Here is a 24,562-nt window from a genome sequence, read left to right as displayed (position 1 = left end):
GTTTCCTAGGGAGGTGTTGGAATCTCTATCCATAGAGGTTTTAAAGGCCTGTCTTGACAGAGCCCTCGTTGTGATGGTTTACTTGGGCTTGGTCCTGCTTTGAGTTGGGCGGTTGGGCTATATGACTTCGTGAGGGCTCATCCAATCCTAATCTTCTATGATTCTTATTAAGTTATAGTTGCAAATTTAATCAGTTAGCCCTGATCTATACGATGGAGTTATTTCAAAATAAATAAGCAGAGCGTCCACACTACCAATCCCGTTATTTCAAAATAGCAACTCCTGCTTTCCATGAGGAATAACACTTATTTTGAAATTGTCATTTTGAAATAGTGTGAGTATAGTGGCTCAGCTGCTGCTATTTCAAAACCATTAGCTTCCAAAGACCTCTCACAGCTGCACTTCTGGCCGCACCTGCTCCCCTTCTCCTGTGGAGCCTTTAATGCAACAGGCTGCAGGAAAAGGGCTTGTAGCATGTGCAGACCTCTGCCAGCCCAGTGTCTCACTGCAGCAGCACAGGAGCCACAGCTGACCCTAACGTTTCCTGTGAGCCCCCCACGGCTGCCAACGCTCCCGCAGAAATTTTGGCTGTCCCTGGCCAGGGATGCAGAAGACCACCAGCCTGGACTGGTGTGGAGATCCTGGATCTCATCAAGGTCTGGGGCAAGGAGACCAACTGCCAGGATCTCTGCACCAGAAAGCACAACACAGAGAGGTCTACAGACAGATGGCCGCCAGCCTGGCCAAGAAGGGACACACATAGACCCTTGAACAGGTCAGCATGAACATTAAAGAGCTCAGGCAGGCCTACAATAAGGCTAGAGGGGTATGTCTATACTACCACCCTCGTTCGAACTAGGGTGGTAATGTAGGCAACCGGAGTTGCAAATGAAGCCCGGGATTTGAATTTCCCGGGCTTCATTTGCATAAAGCTGGGCGCCGCCATTTTTAAATATCCGCTAGTGCGGACTCCATGCCGCGCGGCTACACACAGCACGGACTAGGTAGTTCGGACTAGACTTCCTAGTCCGAACTACCGTTACGAGGAGTAACGGAAGCCTAGTCCGAACTACTTAGTCCGTGCCGCGTGTAGCCACGCGGCACGGAGTCCGCACTAGCGGACATTTAAAAATGGCGGCGCCCAGCTTTATGCAAATGAAGCCCGGGAAATTCAAATCCCGGGCTTCATTTGCAACTCCAGTTGCCTACATTACCACCCTAGTTCGAACGATGGTTGTAGTGTAGACATACCCGAGAGCAGTGAGGATGCTTTGGGGTGACATCATACATGTGCTGCTACTATGAACAGCTCGATGCCAACCTAGGAGTGGGGCCAATCACCTCTACCCCTTACCCTGCCATCATCATTTACTCTGGCCAGGACACGCCTGGCATCAGCCTTCAGGAGGGCGGGGTTGTGGAGGAGGAGGAGGTAATAAAGGAGCAGGTCAGCCAGTCCACCATATCTGCAAGCCAGGAGCTGGTTTCCCCATCACAGGATGTCTCCCAGGTGTCTCACAAACCTGGGGAGGGCACGTCAGGTGAGTTCCATAATTTTCCCTATAAACACATGGGGGTAGGCAGTGGGCTGCGAGAGGCTGGGTGCTCCTTTCTTGGTCTACTCAGCTTGGAAGTTGCACACCAGCCTGCGCACATATGTGTACATGGCATGCCAGTCCAGACCACTCAGCCCCATGATCCTCTCACACAGAAACCCCTTGCTCCTTTGTACAGGGTTCCTGGAGAGGCCTGCCTTAGTCCAGCCTCTGTGGTGGGACACCTTCCCATGACAAGCCACCACTAAGGAGGCTGGGGTCATGGAAACACTTAGCACTTGGGCAGCATCCGCTCCCAGTCAACAGCAGCGATGTGGAGGAGACCGATCCCCTGCATGGGAACTTGCTGGGGGAAGGAAGAGGAGGGAACCCCAGTAGCACTCTCCCTGGCAAGCAGAGCCTGCCAGTCACACACACCTCCCTTTCCTCCAGTGGGCAGAGATACAAGTTCCCTTCCTTCAGGATGCTACCAGTGCCAGATCCAGCATGTGTGGACAGAGAAGGAGGCTGAGCTGCCCTGTAGCCCCCCACCCCACCTGCAGGCACCTGGCCTGGCCAACATCTTCCTATGCCTGTTTGTTCCTGGGACATGGGTATAGCATTACTCCTCTGGGATGTCCGTGCCCCTTCAGGAAAATGCCAGCTGTGTAGGCAAAAGATGGCCGTGCTTGAAGCACATCTCCATCATCTGAACTGAGACCTTCTGTATCAGCTCAGAGATTAAGGCTAGGCTTCATACACAGTGTCTCCTGGGATGACTGCCCTTGTAACTTTTCTTCATAGCTGGGCCAGTTGTGAGCGTGGCATGTCTACCTCCTCCCACGCCATTCTTCCGTTTCTGCAGCATCTGCTGGAGAAAGAGAATCCACAAAGACCTTCTGCAGGAGGTCTGCCCCCAGTTCCTCATCAAAGGACTCAATGACAAGTGCCAGGAGTGGGCTGCTGACTATGAGGAGTGCTGGGCTGATGAAAGCAGAGGAAGGCCATGTGGGACTAGCTGTCAAGCCAGCACGAGGCCAGATGCTCCTCCCTCACCTTGGTGATGGTGCTCATGGCCTCGTGCATGCAGTGGGCCACCAGCCACCTCCCTGTCCCTGCCCTCTGGCTTCTCCTCCTCCCCCCTCCCTCCCCCAAGGGCTGCAGTGGCTCCTGAACATAGGGCAGTGGGACCTCCAGAGCTGCTGAGTCCTCCAGAGCTGACCTAGGTAGGCGCCACTCCCAGCCCCATCCCTGAGCTCCCCTCCCCCTCCTCCCTCCTCCTCTCACTTCCCCAATCCAGGTTCTTTCCCCAGTCCCTCCCCCCCCCCCCTCGTATTTTATAACCCCAAATAAACAGAGCTGTTTATTTTAAAAAGGGGCTTTTTTATTTGCTCTGCAGGGGAGGAAGGAAGGTGGGAAGGGAAGGCAGGGGAAGGGAGAGGTGGGGGAGGAAAGGCACACAGGGGCAATGCAGGTACCCTTGTGGAGAGTACTAGGGGAGAGTCTCACAGGTCGTCTGGGCTGAAACTCTGCCTCAAGACTTCCTGGGTGAGCACAGCCCCTTGATGTTCTCTCCTGAGGGCATTGCTGTCTGGCTGCTCATAAGCCCTGGCCAGCCATTCAGTCTCTACCCCCCACCCTAGCAGGAAATTCTCCCCCTTGCTCTCACAAAGGTTGTGGAGCACACAGCAGGATGCCGTCACAAAGGGGATATTTCACTTGCTGGGGTCCAGGCGGGTGAGAAGACTCCTGAACCTTCCCTTCAAACAGCCAAATGGGAAGTAAGGGGAAGGTAGTGTCGTCCAGGATGCACATGGGCATGTTCATGACCCTCACCCTGATGGTGCGGTCAGGGAAAAAAGTGTCAGCATGCATCCTCTGGAACAGGCTTGGGTTCCAGAATATGCAGGCATCTAGCACCTTGTGGTCCATGAGGGCCTGCAGCACCATTTAAAGTACCCCTTCCTGTTGATATAGTCTGAGGCATAGTGATCGGGGGCCATGATGGGTATATGAGTGCTGTCTATGCCCCCCACTTCTCTGAGGTTGAGGAAGCTCATGGTGGCAAAGCCATCAATCATGTTGTCAACATTGCACAGAGTAATGACCCTTCGCAGCAGGATATTGTTGATGGCCTTGGCTACCTGCAAGTTCATGGCCACAACTGTGGATTTCCCCATGTCGAACTGGTTCGTCATGGAGCAGCAGCTGCTTGACATGGCAAGCTTCCAGAGGGCAATGGCGACGTACTTCTGCAGGGGACTCATGGGTCACAGTCAGGTGTCCTGACACCTGAGGGCAAGAGCTAACCACTTGCAGAGCTCCCAAAAGGCCTTCCACATGCAGAAGTTCTTGAGCTGCTGCTGGTCATCCCATCGCTGCAGGATGATGTGGTCCTACCAGTCAGAAATGGTCTCCCTCCGCCAGAAGCAGCATTTGATGGTGTTCAATGTGTTTAGGGGCTTTTGCAGCAGCAGGAGTGCCACGACCTAGGTGGAGGGGTCCTCCAGTTGGGGCTGGTTGTTGTCCTGCTGGAGCAGCATGCGGGCAGTGTGGACGAACTGAGCCATGAGGTGCAGTAGGAGGTCTGTGAGCATGGCACTGCTTTGTAGCAGTTCCAACTCCATGATGTGAGTGCTTTGGCATCTGCAAGGGCAACCAGAGCACACAGCATTGGTTTGGTGTTCCACAAGGGTGGAGGCAGTGGACGAGTGGCATATGAGATGTAGCCATAGAGAGGAGCCCCTGAAAGCACGTCACAGCTTGCCTGAATAGCAGTCACAGGAAGTGTTCACCTTCCTGGTGCCCTCCCTGGAGTGCTTCCAGGGGTTCTAAATGCGAGGCAGGCTCCAATCAGTGTGGACGCTATTTCAAAATAATTCGATGCTATTTCGATGCTGCCTTCTAGTGTGGATGCGCTATTTTGATTTTGTTATTTCCGGAGTTGTTATTTTGATTTTACTTATTTTGAAATTATTTCCTAGTGTAGATATGCCCTAGTGGTCTAGAAATGTCAAAGTTAACATGGCATGTAACTGTTCTAAATGTGAGGTTCTAAATGTGAGGCAGGCTCCAATCAGTGTGGACGCTATTTCAAAATAATTCAATGCTATTTCGATGCTGCTTTCTAGTGTGGATGCGCTATTTTGATTTTGTTATTTCTGGAGTTGTTATTTTGATTTTACTTATTTTGAAATTATTTCCTAGTGCAGATATGCCTCTAGTGGTCTAGAAATGTCAAAGTTAACATGGCATGTAACTGTGGAAATGTAATGTGAAGGCATAACCTAGGAAAGATAAAGACCTAATGGCTAAAAGGAGAAAAAGGAAATAGCAAGATAATGCGGAGAACGTCCATCATCAAACAGCTGGGCCCAGCTGAGAAACAAAAGCTCAGACTGGGAGGCCAGAGGTACTCAGTGGGGATGGCATGTCTTTTTAGCCTGTCTTTTGTCTGTGTACTGATCACATACACATCTTAATCTTGTGCCAAAGTGATGGATGAAACATGAGACTTTAGACAGATAGAAATACTGGTCACGAAAAGACTCCCAATTGCCCTATGGAAATCCCAGCAGAAAATGGTATCAAAATTATTTAAAATCTGTTCTCTGCAGTAAAGACCAATGACATAAATAAAAGCACTTATGTATATTTCCAGTGAAGAATCATTTATCATTTCACATTTTTAGAATAACAGAAATGACTCATCAAGTCATCGCAACTTATTTTGGAAAAAAACTGACTGAACGTTTGATTATCCGGAAATGAAAAATTATTCATGTTGTATAATTTTGAAGAGTAATTGTTAGTTAAGAAATGCAGTCCTCTTTCTTAGATAACTTTATCTGAGTAAAAGAAATGCCATGATAGGGAGACATTACTGAAATTAAATTGTTGCAGTATCAGCTTTTTTATAAATTAATTGTTGTGATCCAAATATTTTACCCCTTTTGAAAAATAAAATTGTACTGGATGGAACGAGGATTTGGACAGATAGATATTTATTGGTGACTGTAGGTAAGGCACATCACCTTCCTGTGTGTCAGTTTCCCCATCTATAAAATGGGAATGATAATGACCTCCTTTGTAAAGAGCTTTGAGATCAACTGAGGCCTGTTAGTTTGACATCTGTAATATGTAAGATCCTGGAAAAAAATTTGAAGGAGAAAGTAGTTAGAGACATTGAGGCTAATGGCAATTGGGACAAATTACAACATGGTTTTACAAAAGGCAGATCATGCCAAACCAACCTGATCTCCTTTTTTGAGAAAGTAACAGATTTTTTAGATAAAGGAAATGCAGTGGATCTAATCTACCTCGACTTTAGTAAGGCATTTGATACAGTACCACATGGGGAATTATTGGTTAAATTGGAAAAGATAGGGATTAATATGAAAGTTGAGAGGTGGATAAGCAACTGGTTAAAGGGGAGACTACAGTGGGTCATACTGAAAGGTGAACTGTCAGGTTGGAGGAAGGTTACTAGCGGAGTTCCTCAGGGATCAGTTTTGGGGCCAATTTTATTTAATCTTTTTATTGCTGATCTTGGCACCAAAAGTGGAAGTGTCCTAATAAAATTTGAGGATGACACAAAGTTGGGAGCTATTGCCAATTCAGAAAAGGATCGGGATATCATACAGGAAGATCTGGATGATCTTGTAAATTGGAGTGATAGCAATAGGATGACATTTAATAGAGAGAAGTGTAAGGTTATGCATTTAGGGATTAATAACAAGAATTTTAGTTATAAGCTGGGGACACATCAGTTGGAAGTAACGGAGGAGGAGAAGGACCTCGGAGTCCTGGTTGATTATAGAATGACTATGAGCCGCCATTGTGACATGGCCATGAAAAAGGCTAATATGATCTTGGGATGTATTAGGCGAGGTATTTCCAGTAGGGATAAGGATGTGTTAGTGCCATTATACAAGGCATTGGTGAGACCCCATTTGGAATACTGTGTGCAGTTCTGGTCTCCCATGTTTAAGAAGGATGAATTCAAACTGGAACAGGTACAAAGAAGGGCCACTAGGATGATCCGAGGAATGGAAAACCTGTCTTAGGAAAGGAGACTCAAGGAGCTTGGCTTGTTTACTTTAACCAAAAGAAGGCTGAGGGGGGACATGATTGCACTTTTTAAATATATTATAGGGATAAATACCAGGGAGGGAGAGGAATTATTTAAGTTTAATACCAATGTGGACACAAAAACAAATGGATATAAGCTGGCTAGTAGGAAGTTTAGACTTGAGATTAGACGAAGGTTTCTAACCATTAGAGGAGTGAGGTTCTGGAACGGCCTTCCAAGGGAAGTAGTGGGGGCAAAAGATCTATCTGGTTTCAAGATTAAAATAGATGGGTTTATGAAGGGGATGGTTTGATGAGATAACATGATGTTGATAACTAATTGACCATTCATTATGGCTGTGTCTACACTGGGCCACTTATTCTGGAAAATCAGCCGCTTTTCCGGAATAAGCTGCGAGCTGTCTACACTGGCCCTTGAATTTCCAGAAAAGCAATGATGCTCTACTGTACAAAATCAGCCACTATTCTGGAAAAACTATTCTGCTCCCGCTTGGGCATAAGTCCTTATTCCGGAACAATGTTCCGGAAAAGGGCCAGTGTAGACAGCCCAGTAGTCTTTTCCGGAAAAAAGCCCCGATCACAAAAATGGCGATTGGGGCTCTTTTCCGGAAAAGTGCGTCTACATTGGCCACGGACGCTTTTCCGGGAAAAGGGCTTTTCCGGAAAAGCAGCCTGCCAATGTAGATGCTCCTTTTCCGGAAAAACTGAAAACGGAATAGTATTCTGTTTTAAGCATTTCCGGAAATTAATGCCAGTGTAGACACAGCCTATCAGTGGGAAATAGGTCAATGGAGGGATGATAGGAGTTACTATAGAGAACTTTCTGGGTGTCTGGCTGATGAGTCTTGCCCACATGCTCAGGGGCGAGGGGGGGCTGGATAGAAGGAGAGGGGGCAAGAAGCAGAGCTGGTGGGGGGGGATGCAGCCACTGGCCGCAGCTGGAATCCAACAGGCTGCGCCCGCGGCAAGCACTCCCTCCAGTTGCTAGTAGAAGCCGGGCAGGGGCGGGGGGAGTGGCTGGGAGCCACTCCCTCCGCCTGGCTTCTGCACGCAACCAGAGGCTCCCAGCTGGGAGGCGTGGCCACAATTGGCACTGGGAGCCTGTGGTTGTGTGCAGAAGCCGGATGGGGGGAGCGTCTGGGAGTCCCAGCCACTGCCCCTGCTCCTGCCCCACCCGGCTTTTGCACGCGACGAGAGGTCTCCCCGCACCAATTGTAGCCCCGCCTCCCAGTCACTCCCCCACCCCTGCCAGGCTTCTGTCCAGCGCCCAGCTGGAAATTCAGAAAATACCAGACATGTATTTTCTGAATGTTTCTACCGGACAGAGAGCACAAATACCAGACTGTCCGGTAGAAAATCGGACAGCTGGCAACCCTAGTATGTAAATACACATCTCTGCTACTTCTCCCCCCAAAACCTCTATTTAGTAGTATGAATGCCTATATAATGAATAGTAATAGCCATACAATGAATATAATTATACCCATCCCTTTTTACTGCACTTTTAGCTTACTCATGCAGTCTTTGCAGCATAAAGTCCCAAAGTCAGCAACTTACAGGGAGGGGAGGGAGAGAAAGAGCCACAACCCTCAACAAATATTATGTATCTGGGAAGGGAAACGGATGGGGGAAGATAATATTACTTTTACACATAAAGTATTCATTAGAAAGTTACAATCCTTATATCACTGCACACTCTTATCTACGCTAACAAACAGGAAGAGAAAGGGTAGCAAACTTTATCAAGCCTAAGAAATAGTTCTGTCTTTGCCATTCTTCCCTATACCAGGTCATTACTTAAACCTTACATACACCAACACTCCCCCACTCTCTTCAAAGAAGGGCCCAGGCGCTCCTTCCCGCGTACTTGCTGGCAGGGCCAGTTAGGCTATGTCTAAACTACATTCCTCTGTCGAAAGAGGAATGTAAATGAGCCTGACTGAAAATGCAAATGAAGCATGGATTTAAAAATCCCGTGCTTCATTTGCATAATCACGAGAGCACTTTTTCGAAAAAGGGTTTTTCGAAAAAGAAACTGCAGTCTAGATGGTGTTCTTTCAAAAAAAACAGCCACCCTTTTGTGAAAGACCCCATACTGCTGAAAAAATGAGTATAGATTCTTTTGAAAAAAAGGTGTTTTTTTTCTAAAGAACCCTATCTAGACTGCCGGGGGGGGGGGGGGGGGGGGGCGATTCAAAAGAAAAGTAATCCTGTTGATTACTCTCTAATGATGTAAAAAATTGCTAAATTATCCAATAAAGTTAGATACATTTGAATTGTCAAGTCAACGCTACCACCTACTGGAAGTTGTTACAATATTAGAAATGTAGATGTTTGCTATTTAATTAGTTGATCCAGGATTTTTAAAGAAAAATACAAAGTTCTACTCAGTGATCAAGAGAGGTTCAACAATTAAAATTAATGCCAATTTTTGTAATAGTAATGTAATTTTCAGTGGATGTTTCATAGGATTCTGTTTGATGATGTTACTACTCAGATCTTATTTTAAACATGCACAAAGTATGAAAGGAGACTGAATAGATAAGACACTGAAATACTACATATTTAATTTGATCTAAAAATAATGGATAGTTTGTCTGATACAACATCAAGAAGAAGTTACAAATATAAATTTCTTATTTTGAAAAATGTTTTATAGAGAAGTATTTGAGTTCTTTTAATTCTTCATATGATTTTCAGGATTCCGGAATTTACATATCGATGATCAGATAACCCTTATCCAGTATTCTTGGATGAGTCTAATGGTGTTTGCAATGGGATGGAGGTCATATAAGCATGTCAGTGGTCAGATGCTATACTTTGCACCTGATCTGATACTAAATGAGTAAGTAGACAATTACTGCTATTTACTAACCCTAAATCATGTCCCCGCTGACGTCAATGGAAATTTTGTTAGTGACTTGACTGGAGCCAGGATTTTGCCCAATGATTCTACTTTGTTGTTTCATAAAATAGTGTAAAATTAAGATAAAAGGAAAATGCTCTGGTAGTACTTTAGATCAGTTTCCTGAGAAGGATTGCATAAGAGTCCAAAGTATTCCATTGACATTGTCATGTGTAGAGTCATAGCAAAAGAGTTTTGGTGGTGGTTTTGTTTATCTGATGGAACATTTAAAAAAAGAATTATGTTATCACCACATTAGTGACAATGTAAAGTTCAGAGTGAAGGGTTAATCCCAAATCCTTGTAGCACGATACACGGGCAATCATATATACTTTTCCCCTTCTCCTTTTATAATTTATCCTTGGAAAGACAGGTTTGCCAAAACCTATACAAGGCACGATGAAAATTAAATTATCATTCAATTTAATACACAAGTAAGGGCTAGATCTCTGATTCTACTTCAGGATCTCAATTCACAGATCCTCTTGTCCTTGTGGAGTACTCTTGAAATCAGTGGAATGCCACACCGTCACAAGGGTCATACATTGGGCTCCCAGGGCACCCCATGGAAGTCAGTGGCAACATTCTAATTGATTTCAGTGGAACCATGATTTCAACTTCGTATGTTTATATTAAACACTGGGCATTAGAAAACAAAAGCTGAGTCATTGGTACAATAAAATACATCAGAGAGGTTAAGTATTCAGGAAAATACTCTGAAAATAATTTGTATTAAATTAACAGCTATCTCTGGTCTTTTTCTATCCCATTATTTAATAATTATTTTAGAACTGACTTGCCACTTAGACTTGATTTATCCAGAATTAAGTCCAAGTGCAGCTGGATATGCCTGCTATATCTGCATATAGCAGCACCAGCCTCAAACTAGCAAATGAGTAAAGAGCTGTTAATTTCCAGATGAATTCACAGGTTGTTTTTAAAATCACTGTAGGTATTTATCTACACCTGATATCTTCAAATATGGCTAAGGGTGAGATCCATAAAGGGACTTAGGAGTTGTAATCATCCTTCCATTGGTGCCTTGTCATCCAGTGGAATCCACTGTTCCAAATTAGGCACCCTATGCTCTCTATATAAGGAATGGGATGAATTAAGTGTCTATAAATGGGTCCCACAAAAGTCATCTCACTTAATGGGGAGTCGCCTAAGCTAGCCAGTAGGAGATATCAAGGAAAGGATCATGGCTTTGCACCTCAAAGGGATTTCGATATGCAAGCCCAGATTGTAGGGAACTGCATAGCTCTACTTTGGATTTTTAGTCATCAGACCTGCTCCTAAATTAGGTGCCTAAGCCTTTTCTTGAAAAACACGCCAGAAGGCAAGGTGGAGACCCCCACCCCACTTACAATTTTCTCCCAGAGATTAGGGCATTCACCTACCAGGTGGGAAACCCAGGTTCCAGTCCCCTGCCCCAATGTCCTAATAGTTACGTATAGCGTTTTCAACAAGAGAAATTGAATTGGGTCTTAAAATCCACTTAAAACAATAAAATAGTGATCTCTGTTCATTGAGAGAAAGAGCTTTTGGTCATACCAAATATATTTTGTTGATGATAGTACATTCAGCCAGACTGGAATAATAATTTAAATCACCTGGGTGGAAATCGTGTCTCCATTGAAGTCAGTATTAAAAATCTTGTTGACTTCAGTAGAAGCAAAATTACACCCCTGATTTTTTTAACTCACTGATTTAAATTAAATTGAGGCTTTGTAGAAATAATCTGAACTTTAAATTCAGTGTATAAAGAGCTAACAAATAATGGGCTTAAAATGTATATCTTAACTATATTTTTGTAAACTCCTGTAAGTAAACTCCTACCCCCCAAATATTGACAACGAAGACCCTGTTCCCGCAACCATTTCTGCAGTTATTTAAATTTACTGACATGATTAGTCTCATTGACTTTAATGGCACTTTTCACAGAATCATCAGACTCTAACATTTATTAAAAAAAAATTCTCCTTGTAAAATAATTTTCATCACTTTAAAACTATGCTTCACTGTTAATTATCAAAAGTGTTAGGTTATTAATTTCTGTTGAAATCAACAGAAGTTGGGATCTTAAATACTTTTGAAGATTTGGCCCTAAGTGACTTAGGAACGTAAGTTCCATTGACATCAAATTGCCTGGTTACAAGTATAGCACAGTCTCTTCATTAGTTTTATGCTCGTTATTTTCTGTTGTTTTCACAGTACAGATATTAATGAGCCTCCTATATCATACCTAACTATTTAATGTGTAAGTTCTTAGAAAAAATCTATATGTAAAATATGAAATTCCACTAACAATTAGAAAGCAAATTAAAGAAGCACTTGCAAAACATCTACTCTGCCAGTATAAGATTATAAATGGGAAGAAAGTAAAGAACTAGCAACATTTAAATTGAAAAAAAAATTTTTTTTAATTGTTGGGTTTCTTTAAAAAAAATCATGTTTTTTATTCACCTGTCATTTATGTCTTCTCAGTCTCTAAAATGCCTGTGTATACTGAGACACCACCTGAGGGCAATTAATTTACCTTTAGCATTCCAATCAAATGTCTAGTTATGATTTATGTGAAATCAAATGGATACACAAAAATTTCAGAAAATTGTTTTACTTCACATAGTTCTCATCTTAAATTCAAAAATATAGTAATTAATGAAACAGCAAGGCATGGACTGCAAAAATGTAGTGTCTGAGTCTTTTTTATCTTTACCTTTTTGGGGTGTAAGACAGAGGATGAAAGAATCATCGTTTTATTCATTGTGCCTATCCATGTGGCAGATCCCACAGGAACTTGTCAAACTTCAAGTTAGTCAAGAGGAGTTCCTCTGTATGAAATCATTATTACTGCTCAGTACAAGTAAGTAGAAAATTGATGTTTTTGTCTTTATAGCATTGTTTGTTATGTACCTCAAATATTAAAACAGTATAATGTTGCAGAGTTTCCCCCAGTGTTGCTTATAATGAACATTGTAGGCTGTATGCCTTGAAAAAGAGGAAAAGTCCCTTTAAGCAAAAATATTTCAGCATTCAAAACACTAAAATACTATTTATTTTTGTTACAGGGAATAAAATCAATGATATACATGTGAATATAAGTTGGCAGAGAGCCACAATTAAGCTGTACATTTTCAAAACAATTGTGCCAGGTTTCAGCCATACAACACTGAATTACTTTAATAGCAATACACAGATAAAGCCTCATGCAAAGCTAGGGAATTTATCACTAAATAACAAATACAAAAAACAATCGTTTAATAAAATGTCCAGTCTGTTGACGTAGGGGCCACACCCTGCTTCCGTGAATGTTTTGCTCATTGAAGCAGGGAAGAATGGACATGGCTGACATACCATGTCAGGTTACTAATATTAAAGGTTATTCAGGTATTTTTTCCTGGACAAAGATGGGCAAGTTTAGCCCAGGTGTAAGTTGAGGCAACTCCATTGACTTCAGCTGTCTGTTCCAGAACTAAATTTGGCCCACCACCTCTAATCTGATCCCAGCTCCATAGCACCCTTCCAAGTTCCAGTTTGTTCATTGGTCTTCCACTTTCCAGGTAGGTGGGGGTCTGGATGATTTTTTTGCCTATCTGTACTAAGAAATTAACCTGTAGCTGACCATAGTTGCCAGTAATGAATTCCCTAATCCAGTAATGAAAAGGACTGAGCTGCTAACATAGAACAAAAACTATCTTCAGATCTCTTACTGAAAGTATTCCTGAGCCTTGATTCCCCAGGAGCAGTACACCTACACTGAACAGTTGAGGTGACAGAATAGGCTCCTGTCACAAATTGCTTGGTTTCTCCAAGTGTCAAGAAAAATGTTAATTGAAAGCTTATTCCATCATGTGCTTTGCTTGTGACTCCTAAACTCAGCATGTGATATTTGTGTTCAACTTGACTAACTCATGTATAAACATAGATTAAATAAATAATTTCTTAGCACTAGAATACTGTATATTTTAATAGAAGTTAAGAATTCAGAGGACATCCATATTAGTATTGCCAGAAAGAGTTACATGAGTGAAAACAACAGCTTCTTGATAATAGTTATCTTCCTACAACTTTATATTTTGTATTTTTATGCAAAATTTAAATATCCATTTTAGAAGCGTTTTTTGTCTTGTACAGAGAATATTGCTGCCCTGTTAACACAGTTTTGCTGAAAAGTCTGTCCAGTTAAACAATAGCTGCATAGAATTAAGAGACAAAAAAGACCTATTGGGTCATCTAGACCAATGTTCCCTCTAATCTTTTCCAGCCATTTGCAGATTTTTTCCATCCATGTGTGGAATAAATGTATGTGCACTGAGGCAAAAGATCTAACTATGGGTGCTCTGCTCATCAGCTGGGTAGCATTTGAAACTCTCCTCAGTGGTCGCACAATGACGTAGCTTACAGGGAACACTGATCTAGACTGAGACATCTATCCCATGTGTGCTCTCCCCCACCACATTCCATCGACACCTTTATGGTGTGACCATCAAAGATTAAATGCTGACATATCAGTGTTGAATTTTTTTTTTTTTTAAAATAGCCATCTAAGAAACACAAATTCAGCTAGAGTCAACCATTGGGCAAAATTCATCTCTAGTGTATCTCCAGTTGCTCTAATGGAGTTTTATAAGGGATGAATTTGGCTTCTTTTTACGTTTTGATAATATGCAACTATTTATTTTCTTTCAGTATGACACAGTGATTATATACTTGTTTACAGTCAAAGAAAACATGTCTACATGCAACAGCTCTTTCAAAAACTGTACTTCCAAAACTCAGAAGTAGCTGATGTTTTGGCTTATAATTTTTATTGCATGTTAGGAAGGTGGGAGGGTAAAAACAATTGCCCTATTGGGAATTTTTGCTCATTTTCTATTTTGTGTATTTGTCTCCTGGAACATACTGAATAAGATTTGTGTATTATACCTTCATGAAATACCACTTCAGATATGCTAAATCATTGCCTCTCTTCTTTGCCTTGCCTCTGCTCCCTGCCCACATACTCACAGATGACTGTCACAGAGGTAAGATTTCAGTCATATGGTATCACATTCACCACCACCTCTGGCAGATTTTCCATAGCAGTGATCCCATGCCAGCATATCTGAAACCAGCATAACTGGTTGAATAGGACATGTGTATTCAAATGGCTATGTCAAATTACCATTTCTGCTCTTCAGTGACTAACTGGAAGATCACAGGCCAAGACAAAATGATTAACCAAACAGTACAGTGTAAAATTACCATATAAATTCTTTCTTGGTTGTCTTCATAATATAATGCAACGATCAAGAGTATTGCTTTCTCTTTAGTTCCTTTGGAAGGTCTGAGAAGTCAAAGCCAGTTTGATGAGATGAGAGCAAGCTATATTAGAGAACTGGTCAAGGCAGTTGGTTTGCGTCAGAAAGGAGTTGTGGCCAGTTCACAACGTTTCTATCAACTTACAAAATTTATGGACTCCTTGCATGATGTAAGTTTGTTTCTCTGGGGTGGGGATTATGCCAAAACAAGAACCATTCTTTAAAGTTAATTTTTAAAAAAATGCATATATTGAGGTGTTTGTGTTGTCCAAGCAGAATTGGACATCTCTCTAGGGAAACAATCAATGCACAGTCAACCAAATGTTCACATTTTTATTTATAGAGGATTCAACTTTATGGGAATCATATATTTGAAAATATATTTTTTATATTTCTGTTAATATTAGTTCAGAGCTGTTGTATATTGTATATATTACAGAGCAAAAAAAGCATAGTAAGAATATTATAAAAGTGTCAAAAGCAAGTACTCAAACAATGGCAAATGCCTAAATTAAGATTGTTTGTGAGAGCTACCTTAATTTGGCCTCATTGTGCATATGTATTACAATGCATTCTTTAATTACATGGTCACATACACGTTTTTCGAGAGGCCTTCTGCCTTAATTTTTATATTTCCTCATTTTTGCAGTGTTTGACTTTCAACACTTACAGTGTTTTTAAACATAGTTATATGTGTGTAGTTTCCCAAATTTTCAAAATGCTAGCTGGGAAAAAACAAATCCCACCATAATATTATTGACACCCACATTGTTCATCAGCAAGGTTGGAATTTTTATTCCCACCACAGAAACCTCTCCCATTTAGGCTAAGTGACATACTCTGTGGACCAGCACTAGAAGAGGATAGGGCTCATACTTTGCCAGTGAGTTTCACAGATACTTGTTTACAGCAGAACAATGAACAGACTCAACAGTTTTGGGTTCCAGTCCAGTCTTCGAGGGGAGAGTGTCTAGTGGATACAGATTCTTATGTTCATCCCTCCTCCCACCATTCCCATCTAACCTATCTGTGTCTCTAACCCTCTCCTAGCTTCCAATCCCAGTCTCCTTACCCATAAAATCCCCAGTGCACATCTGCTTGTCCAGCCACTCCCAGTTTTTCCTCCCCAAGTTCCTTGTTCCCTGTCTCTCATTGCCTAGTAGCCTCTCTTAATCCCACCACCAACTCCTTGTTCAAACTAGTTCTCGCTATACCATCCTCATTCCCTATCCCCCAGCTTCCAGTCCATCTCCTTCCCAGTCCAGTCTTCCCCAAACCTAACATTAGTCCCAGTTTCCCTCTTCCTCACCTGTCAGTCCCAGTGTCCACCTCTGCCGCTCCTTGTCCCAAGCCAGGGAGAGGGCCAGCTGGGTCTCAAAAAGGGTTGGGTGCAATCGGAAACTGAGGCTAGTTGGGCAAGGAGCCTAAGCTAGGAAGAGTGAGGAGACTAGGACTGGGAACCATTGAGGAAAAAGAGAAGGAGGATGGAGGATTGGGAACCAGTTAAATGAGGGGAAAAGAGTGAGCTCATATGAGGAGCTGGGAGGGAGATTGGAATTAGTCAAGGAGACTGGGACTAAACCAATAGAAGGGAATAGTGGTCAGGGGCAGAGGAAACAATTGACAAGGAGTGGGAGATGGAGAACTGCAACTAGCCTGGTGAAAAGGCTGCGATAACGAGCCAGTGAGAGTATGTGTGGGATGACTGCAATTGGGTGAGGAGTCTGGGAAGGGAGATGAAGACTGGGAGCAAGTGAAAAGGCACAGGAGTGACTGATCAGATGGGAACCCAGAGGGAGAATTGAGGCTGATTGGGAGACAACAGGGACTGAACATGAGGAGAGGGAGAAACAGGGATAAATGGGAAATTGGGGATCTGGCAGTGAGCCAAATGGGGAAACATACACAAATCCATGGGTCCGGACTTAATGCTTCCGAGGGTACTGAGGGAGTTGGCAAATGTCATTTAGGAGCCTTTGGCCATTATCTTTGAAAAGTCGTGGCGATCGGGAGAGATCCCTGATGATTGGAAAAAGGCAAATGTAGTGCCCATCTACAAAAAAGGGAAGAAGGACGATCCTGGGAACTATAGGCTGGTCAGTCTTACCTCGGTTCCTGGAAAAATCATGGAAGGGATCCTTAAGGAATCCATTTTGAGGCACTTGGCAGAGAAGAAAGTGATTAGGAATAGTCAGCATGGATTCACAAAGGGCAAGTCGTGCCTAACCAAACTGATTAGCTTCTGGCTCTGTGGACATGGGAAAGTCAGTGGATGTGATATACCTTGAATTTAGCAAGGCTTTTGATACAGTCTCCCACAATATTCTTGCCAGCAAGTTAAGGGAATATGGATTGGATAAATGGACGGTAAGATGGCTAGAAAGCTGGCTAGAAGGCCGGGCCCAGTGGGTTGTGATCAACGGCTCAATGTCAGGATGGCAGTCGGTTTCTAGTGGAGTGCCCCAAGGTTCAGTTCTTGGACCGGTTTTGTTCCATATCTTTATTAATGACCTGGATGAGGGGATGGATTGCACCCTCAACAAGTTTGCAGATGACACTAAGCTAGGGGGAGAGGTAGATACGCTTGAGGGCAGAGATAGGGTCCAGAGTGACTTAGACAAATCGGAGGATTGGGCCACAAGGAGGACACCAAGGACATTGTTCAAAAGGACAAGGGCAGAGTCCTGCACTTGGGACGGAAGAATCCCAAGCATTGTTACAGGCTGGGGACCAACCAGCTAAGTTGTAGTTCTGCAGAAAAGGACCTGGGAGTTACAGTGGATGAGAAGCTGGAGATGAGTCAAAAGTGTGCTCTTGTAGCCAAGAAGGCTAATGGCATATTAGGTTGCATTAAGAGGAGCATTGCCAGCAGATCCAGAGATGTCATTATTCCCCTTTATTTGGCTCTGGTGAGGCCACATCTGGATCGTTGTGTCCAGTTCTGGTCCCCCCACTACAAAAAGGATGTGGACGCATTGGCGAGGGTCCAGTGAAGGGCAACCAAAATGATTAGGGGGCTGGAGCATATGACCTATGAGGAGAGGCTGAGGGAGTTGGGTCTGTTTAGTCTGCAGAAGCGAAGAGTGAGGGGAGATTTGATAGCAGCCTTCAACTTCCTGAAGGGAGCTTCCAAAGAGGATGGGGAAAGGCTCTTCTCAGTGGTGACAGATGGCAGAACAAGGAGCAATGGTCTCAAGTTGCGGTGGGAGAGGTCCAAGTTGGATATTAGGAAAAACTATTTCACTAGGAGAGTGGTGAAGCACTGGAACGGGTTACCTAGGGAAGTAGTGGAGTCTCCATCCCTAGAGGTGTTTAAGTCTCGGCTTGAGAAAGCCCTGGCTGGGTTGATTTAGTTGGGATTGGTCCTGCCTAGAGCAAGGGGCTGGACTTGATGACCTTCTGAGGTCTCTTCCAGCTCTATGGTTCTATGATTGGCTAAGCAAGGAGATAGAATTCAGATGAGAAGTCTCCGGAGTGAGATTGGGACCGAATAGGCAGCTAAAATGAGACAAGGATGGACAGGGACGAGAAAAGACTGGGACGGACACAGCTGGCGGAGATGGGGCAGCAATGGCAAAGCTTACAGAAAGTGGTCAGACAAGTCAGTGCCCAGTAGCGTACACTCCCATTGAAAGCTTGGAATGGAACCCAAGATTGTCACTATTCTTTAGCTGTCAACAACAATCAGTGAAACTCACTCAAGAGCAGGGCTGACTCTAGGAGGTGTGGGGCCCAGGATGCCCCCCTCTTTACCTTGCCTCACCTATTCCCACCCTGCTCCATTCCCTCCCCACCCCCATTCCACCCCTTCCAGCAAGCCCTCTTTGCCTCCCCACCCCTTTCCAGATTCTGCCTCCTGCTCCCGAGTAATGCTGGGAGCTAGTGGGGCAAAGCACAGCAGGCTAGGGCCAGATTCCCTGCTAATCTCCCCAGGCTGCCCTGTACCTCCTGTCCCCCTTAACTGTGGGAACCCTCCAAAGCACAGGGCCTGGGGTGGTTGCCCCCTCTGTCCTTTGAATGGGATGGCTCTCACTAACAGTGTCCATACCCCTCTTATGCTTGTCCACATATAGGATGACAACCTGCTACTGCTATTACTTAGTCATTTAGCTCGAGGGGCAGACATCTGTGCTGTGGATCTAAACATTTCACCCATGCAAAATGAACCATGTTGCTGTCAATGTGATGCCTCATGATGAAATTTCCATATTTTCATTTTGCTGTTTTTAAAACCTAGGAAGTTGATTTAACACAAAAACATTAAAAGAACATTATTCTTAAGGTCAGAAAGTCAAGAATGCCAAAGTTAGGAAATACCAGAATTGCAGCTGCCTGTGCTGGTGTGCACATAGACTCATAGATTTTTAAAGTCAGAAGGGACCATCATGATTGCTTAGTGTGACCTACTGCACATTGCAGTCCACTGAACCTCACCCATTCCTGAAATAGATCCCTAATCTCTGTGGGTTTGTCTACACTACAGAAACGATCGAAGCTGCTGCAGTCGATCTTCCAGGGTTCGAATGAGCGGGTCTAGTAAAAACACACTAATTCAAATTGAGAGGGTGCTGTAGTCAATGCCAGTAGTCCTGCTCCTATGAGCAATAAGGGAAGTTGAAGGGAGAGTCGTGGGCAGGTCTTGCCCACGTATTCCTGGTCTAACGGATCGCCAAAATGTGATTTAAGATATTTCGACTCCAGTTACGTAACTAACATGATGGAGTTGTGTATCTTCATTTGAACTTATCCCGTAGTGTAGGTCTAGCCTGTCTGAGTTACTGAAGTCCTCAAATCATGGTTTAAGGGCTTCAGGTTAGAGAGAATTCATCATTTGCACTAGTTTTAACCTGAAAGTGACCAGTGACCAGGCTGCAAAGGTAGGTGAAAGCCCCGCAGGGTCTCTACCAGTCTCACCTGGAGAGAATATCTGTATCAGCCACAAATATGGTGATCTGTTAGACCAGGAATATGTAGGCAAGACCCACCCACAACCGTTTAAAGACATTTTTCTCTAGCAACTCAGAGCCCTCCCTGTCCACTGTCCTGTCTCCAGCAGTTGGGGTTTTTTTCTACTAGAGTTACCAATGAGCCATATGCTATCATAGGCAGCGCCATCTTACTGTCCCCTGCATAAACTTACCCAGCCCAGTCTTGAAGCCAGTAAGGTTTTTTGCTCCCTCTGCTTCCCGTGGGAGGCTGTTTTAGAACTTCACTCTTCTGATGGTTAGAAACCTTCCAGCCTAAACTTGTTGATGGCCAGTTTATAACCATTTGTTCTCATGTCTAAATTGGTGCTCAATTTAAATAATTCCTCCTGCTATGTATCCGTCCGATGTATTTATAGAAACATGCCTCCCCTCAACCTTGTTTTGGTTAGGCCAAACAAGCCAAGTTCTTTTGAGTCTCCTTTCATAGGCAAGGTTTTCTATTCCTCTGATCATCTTTGTAGCCCTTCAATGCACCTGTTCCAGTTTGAATTCATCTTTTGTTAATCATAGGAAACCAGAATTGCACATGACTTCCAGGTGAGGTCTTACCAATGCCTTGTTGTATAACATTACTAATACTTCCCTGTCTCACCTGGTGCAGCATAGGATTGCATTAGCCTATTTTTTTATAGCCGAATCACACTGACAGCTGATAGTCATCCTGTTATCCACCAATATACCCAGATCTTTCTCTTCCACTGTCGCTTCCAATTGGTAAGTCCCTAGCTTATCGCAGAAATTCTTCTTGTTGGTCCCTAAATGCCCAACTTTGCCCTTTGCACTATTTAATTTAATCCCATTTCTATTACTGCCGTTCACAAAGTTATCCAGATCTCTTTGTATGATAGACTCATAGACTTTAAAGTCAGAAGGGACCATTATGATCATTTAGTCTGACCCCCTGCACAATGCAGGCCACAGAATCTCACCCACCCCTCTTAGAATAATCCTCTCACATATATCTCAGATATTGAACTCGTCAAATGTTTTATTAGCATACTTTCACTTTTTGTGCTAAGGCCAGGATCAGGGGATCCTTGAGGAGCAACCTGTCTCTCCTTCATCTCACTTGCCTGGGCTGTCTCTTACAGTGCCTTACTAGTGACAAAAAGCAAACTCCTCTTATGCCCTAGCACAACCACATGAGTCTAAAACAAGTTTATTGACTACAAAAGATAGCTTTTAAGTGACTGTAAGTGAAAGGCAAAAAGTCAGAGTGATTACCAAAATAAAATAATATATAAACACACAGTCTAAATGTTCAAGCCTATTAGACTAGTAACAACTAGAGCAGAGGTCACCAACCAGTAGAGCAGGATCTACCGGTAGATCTTGGAGCCTCTGAAAGGGGATCCTGACTGTTTGGCTGGGAAGCTATCAAGCACTGGCAATTTAATTACCCCTCCACCCACTGTCATGCTGCTCCTGCCCTCTGCCTTGGAGCTGCCTCCCCCCCCCTTGGAGTCTCCTGCTTGCTGTGCAGGATGTGGGAAGAGAAGAGGGGGACACTGATGTCAGGGTAGCCCTCTAACCCCCTCTTCTGTACTCTATCCCCACACAGAGAGAAGGGGATGGAGGGAGCTTGGCAGTGAAAATCTCTGTCAGTCTCACACACTGTGCATCTCTATCATTCTCACAAACACACACTGTCCTTCACTGTCATCTCCCAACCCAACATGTTTGTGGGGGGTTGTTGTTACTTCCTTCACTGCTTGCAAAGTGTGTTGTTTGTGGTTTTTACCTGGTCTGTGCATTTCATCATTTTCATTTCTCTCTTACACTTAAATTTAATTCTTTGAGGAGTGAGTTCTCAAATCCTAACCTGTCGTGGCTGGAGTAGTTATCCCTATGGTAACTGCTGCTCCTGGAAGTGGCTGGCATGTCCCTGCAGCCCCTGAGAAAGACAGAACAGGGGGGCTTCACATTGATCAATAACAGGAAGCCATGGCCAGTAGAAGCTGTGGGTTCAGTGCCTGTAGATGAGGGGCAGCACATGACACCATGGAGCCATTGTTGCACATGCCAGCTGCTTCCAGGAGTGGTGCAAAGCTAGCTCAGCAGTAAGCCTTCCTTAACCCCGCTGCTTCACCACCCAGAAGCTGTCTCAGTTAAGTGGTGCCCATCCAGAGCCTGCATCCTGAACCCCTTTCTCAGACCTGAACCCCCTCCTGCACCCAGCCTCCTGCCCCTGACGTGAGTCCCCCTGCACCTAAATTCCTTTCCAGAGCTTACACACTGAAACCCCTCTTGGACCCTGATCCCCCACCCTGGGCTAAGCCTGGAGCCCTTCCCACACTCTGAACTCTTTGGCCCAAGTCCAGAACCTTCACCCCAACCTGTACCTCAGCCTGGTGAAAGTGAATGAGGATGGGGGAGGAAGGAGGATGAAGCAAGCAGGGTGAGGCCTCAAAGGAGGGGCGGGAAGGAAGCAGGTAAAGGTATTTGGGTTTGAGGTAGATCTTGCATTGCTCTTAAATTGAAAAAATGATTTCATGGTTAAAAAGGTTGGAGACCTCTCAACTACATTAAGCAGTTTCTCTCACCCCACTGGATTTTGCAGTCCCTAATATACAGGTTTGTCCCTTAAAACTGAGCCAGTCTCCTCTGTTGGAATCTTCAGTCTTCTCAGTGTCCTTGTTTGCAGCATAGGTGGGCCAGAGAAAGGTCCTGCCTGTGGCCACTGCGTTCTTTTTATCCCTTAGGCCCACATTATGCAGAGTACAGGCTCAGGCATGTCAGGGGGCATCGTTGAGTCCCCAGGCAAGATTGAACAATTCCCCTGGTGTGGCCTCATGCAGGTGAGTCATTGAATTGTAGCTCCCTTGTTGGACAGTGACTGTCCTTGGGTTGTTTGACACGCCACCTGGGTGTTAATTACTTTCCTTGCTGTTGCCTCTGCAGAGCTTATATCTTTCTGATTCCCCAATTTACGGCATGTTTTAGAGTCAGCCATACAACACAATTATCATAACTTCATATGCAGTAAAGATAAACATATTTAGATAAGGATTTCAGCAGTTCCCCTGATAACCTTACATGGTATGTTTTATATACAAGATCACAATTAAATACAAAATGGGATATATCAGGGGCTATAGGGTGTTTCCCTAAGATATACAGTGTCACAGTCAGCAATAAAAATGTTAAACAAGCTTGGTCCCATGACTGATCCCTGAGTAACTGAGGGTATGTCTAGACCACATAGCTCCATGTTGACGGAGCCATGTAGATGAGTGCACTAGACATAGGAAAATGAAGTGGCAATTTAAATAATCACCGCTTCATTTACATCAAAATGGCCACCGCGCTGTGCTAACCAGCTGTTTGGCGGCACAGCATGGTAGTCTGGACTCTCTGCGGTTGACAATGAAAGCCTTTGTCGACTGCTCCGGTAAACCTCACTCCACGAGGCATAGCAGAGCGGTCGACAAAGGCTTCTGTTGTCGATCACGGAGCGTCCAGACTACTGCGCTGTGCCACCAAACAGCTGATTTTCCTATGTCTAGTAAACTCATCTACGTGGCTCCATCAACCATGTAGTCTATACATACCCTGAATGAGTAACTTCCCTCCAGCCTGACAGTTCACCTTTCAGTCTGACCTGTTGTAGTCACCAATTTAACCAATTCCTTATCCACCTTCCAACTCTTATAATAATCCGAAACTATATCAAATGTCCTCCTGAACTCCAGGTTGATTAAAACTACTGTATTTCCTTTGTCTAAAATATTAGGTATCTTCTTAAAGAAGGAGAACAGGTTGGTGAGGCATGATCTACCTTTTGTAAAATCATGTATGTATTCCAAAAACCTTTCACCTTCATGTCATTAAATACTTTCTCTTTCAAAATTTGTTCCAAGTCCTTGTATACAATTGAGGTTAAACTAACAGGCTTGTAGTTTTCTGGATCACTTTTCTCCCTTTCTTAAAAACTATATTGGCGTCCTCTAGTCAAAGTGTATAAACCCCTGAGTTCACAGATAAATTAATAATTATTGCTGTCGTGCTTACAATTTCATATGTCAATTCCTTCAATAGTCTTTGATGAAGATTAACCCCCGTTCTCTAGTTACGTTCCATTAGATGTTGGAGTTTGACTTCTACTTCAGATTGGTAATTTGTATAACTCCATGTCCTCACTTCCATTAGCTACCCAGCCACTATCACAAAGATGTTCATTAGCCTCATTAAAATCTAAGGCAAAATATGCCTAGATAATCTTTCATCTCTACCTCATCCCTCAGTGCTTAGTGATCCCACTTTTTCTTTTTTATGTATGTGGCTATAGAATCTTATATTATTGGTTTTAATTGCCTTTGCGAGGTTCAATCCTGCTTGGCATTTGGCAGTTCTCACTTCATTCCTATCTTTTCTGACAGCCAAGTAGTAGTTTTAGTTGCTAATCCCTCCCATCTGCCATTCCTTGTAGACTTCCTCTTAATAACCTGTTGGAGATTCTTGTTCATCCAACTTGTTCTGTAACCCTCCCTGTGAATTTTTTCTCCTTGCTTGACATGCAAGCTTTGGATAGCTGCTGCAATTTTGACAGAGTAATTCCAAGCCTCCTCCACATTCAGAGCCTTGAATTCTTGAGTCCAGTCCACTTCCCTAATTCCTTTAATTTGTTATGTGATGAATCACATTCTGACTGTGTTTTCTATAGGATACAGAAAATGGATTCAGTGCACAAAATCGATCTGCTCTGGGAATGAACCAGGATAGTATATTAAAGGAGGTCCC

The 24,562-nt window shown here is 43.7% G+C and overlaps 1 protein-coding gene across 5 annotated transcripts in view; it reads left to right on the top strand.

The window, feature by feature from the left end:
• The window catches only part of PGR (progesterone receptor), a 91,779-nt gene that overhangs the window by 60,344 nt on the left and 6,873 nt on the right, over positions 1-24,562 (top strand). For 2 of the 5 annotated variants that reach the window (XM_075919277.2, XM_006110833.5), the window contains 3 exons: positions 9,327-9,471; positions 12,267-12,397; positions 14,847-15,004. In XM_075919277.2, the coding sequence (XP_075775392.2) occupies positions 9,327-9,471; positions 12,267-12,397; positions 14,847-15,004 (434 nt within the window). Of the gene's footprint in view, positions 1-9,326; positions 9,472-12,266; positions 12,398-13,004; positions 13,095-14,846; positions 15,005-24,562 lie in introns of those variants that run through there. The other 3 variants (XR_003088120.3, XM_075919278.2, XM_075919279.2) reach the window with 3 other exon arrangements.

This window comes from Pelodiscus sinensis, chromosome 1, assembly GCF_052426305.1.
Source record: "Pelodiscus sinensis isolate ZL-2025 chromosome 1, ASM5242630v1, whole genome shotgun sequence".
Taxonomy (NCBI): Eukaryota; Metazoa; Chordata; order Testudines; family Trionychidae; genus Pelodiscus; species Pelodiscus sinensis.
Note: the sequence above shows the minus strand (reverse complement) of the source record. Positions and strands in the feature narration are given on the sequence as shown.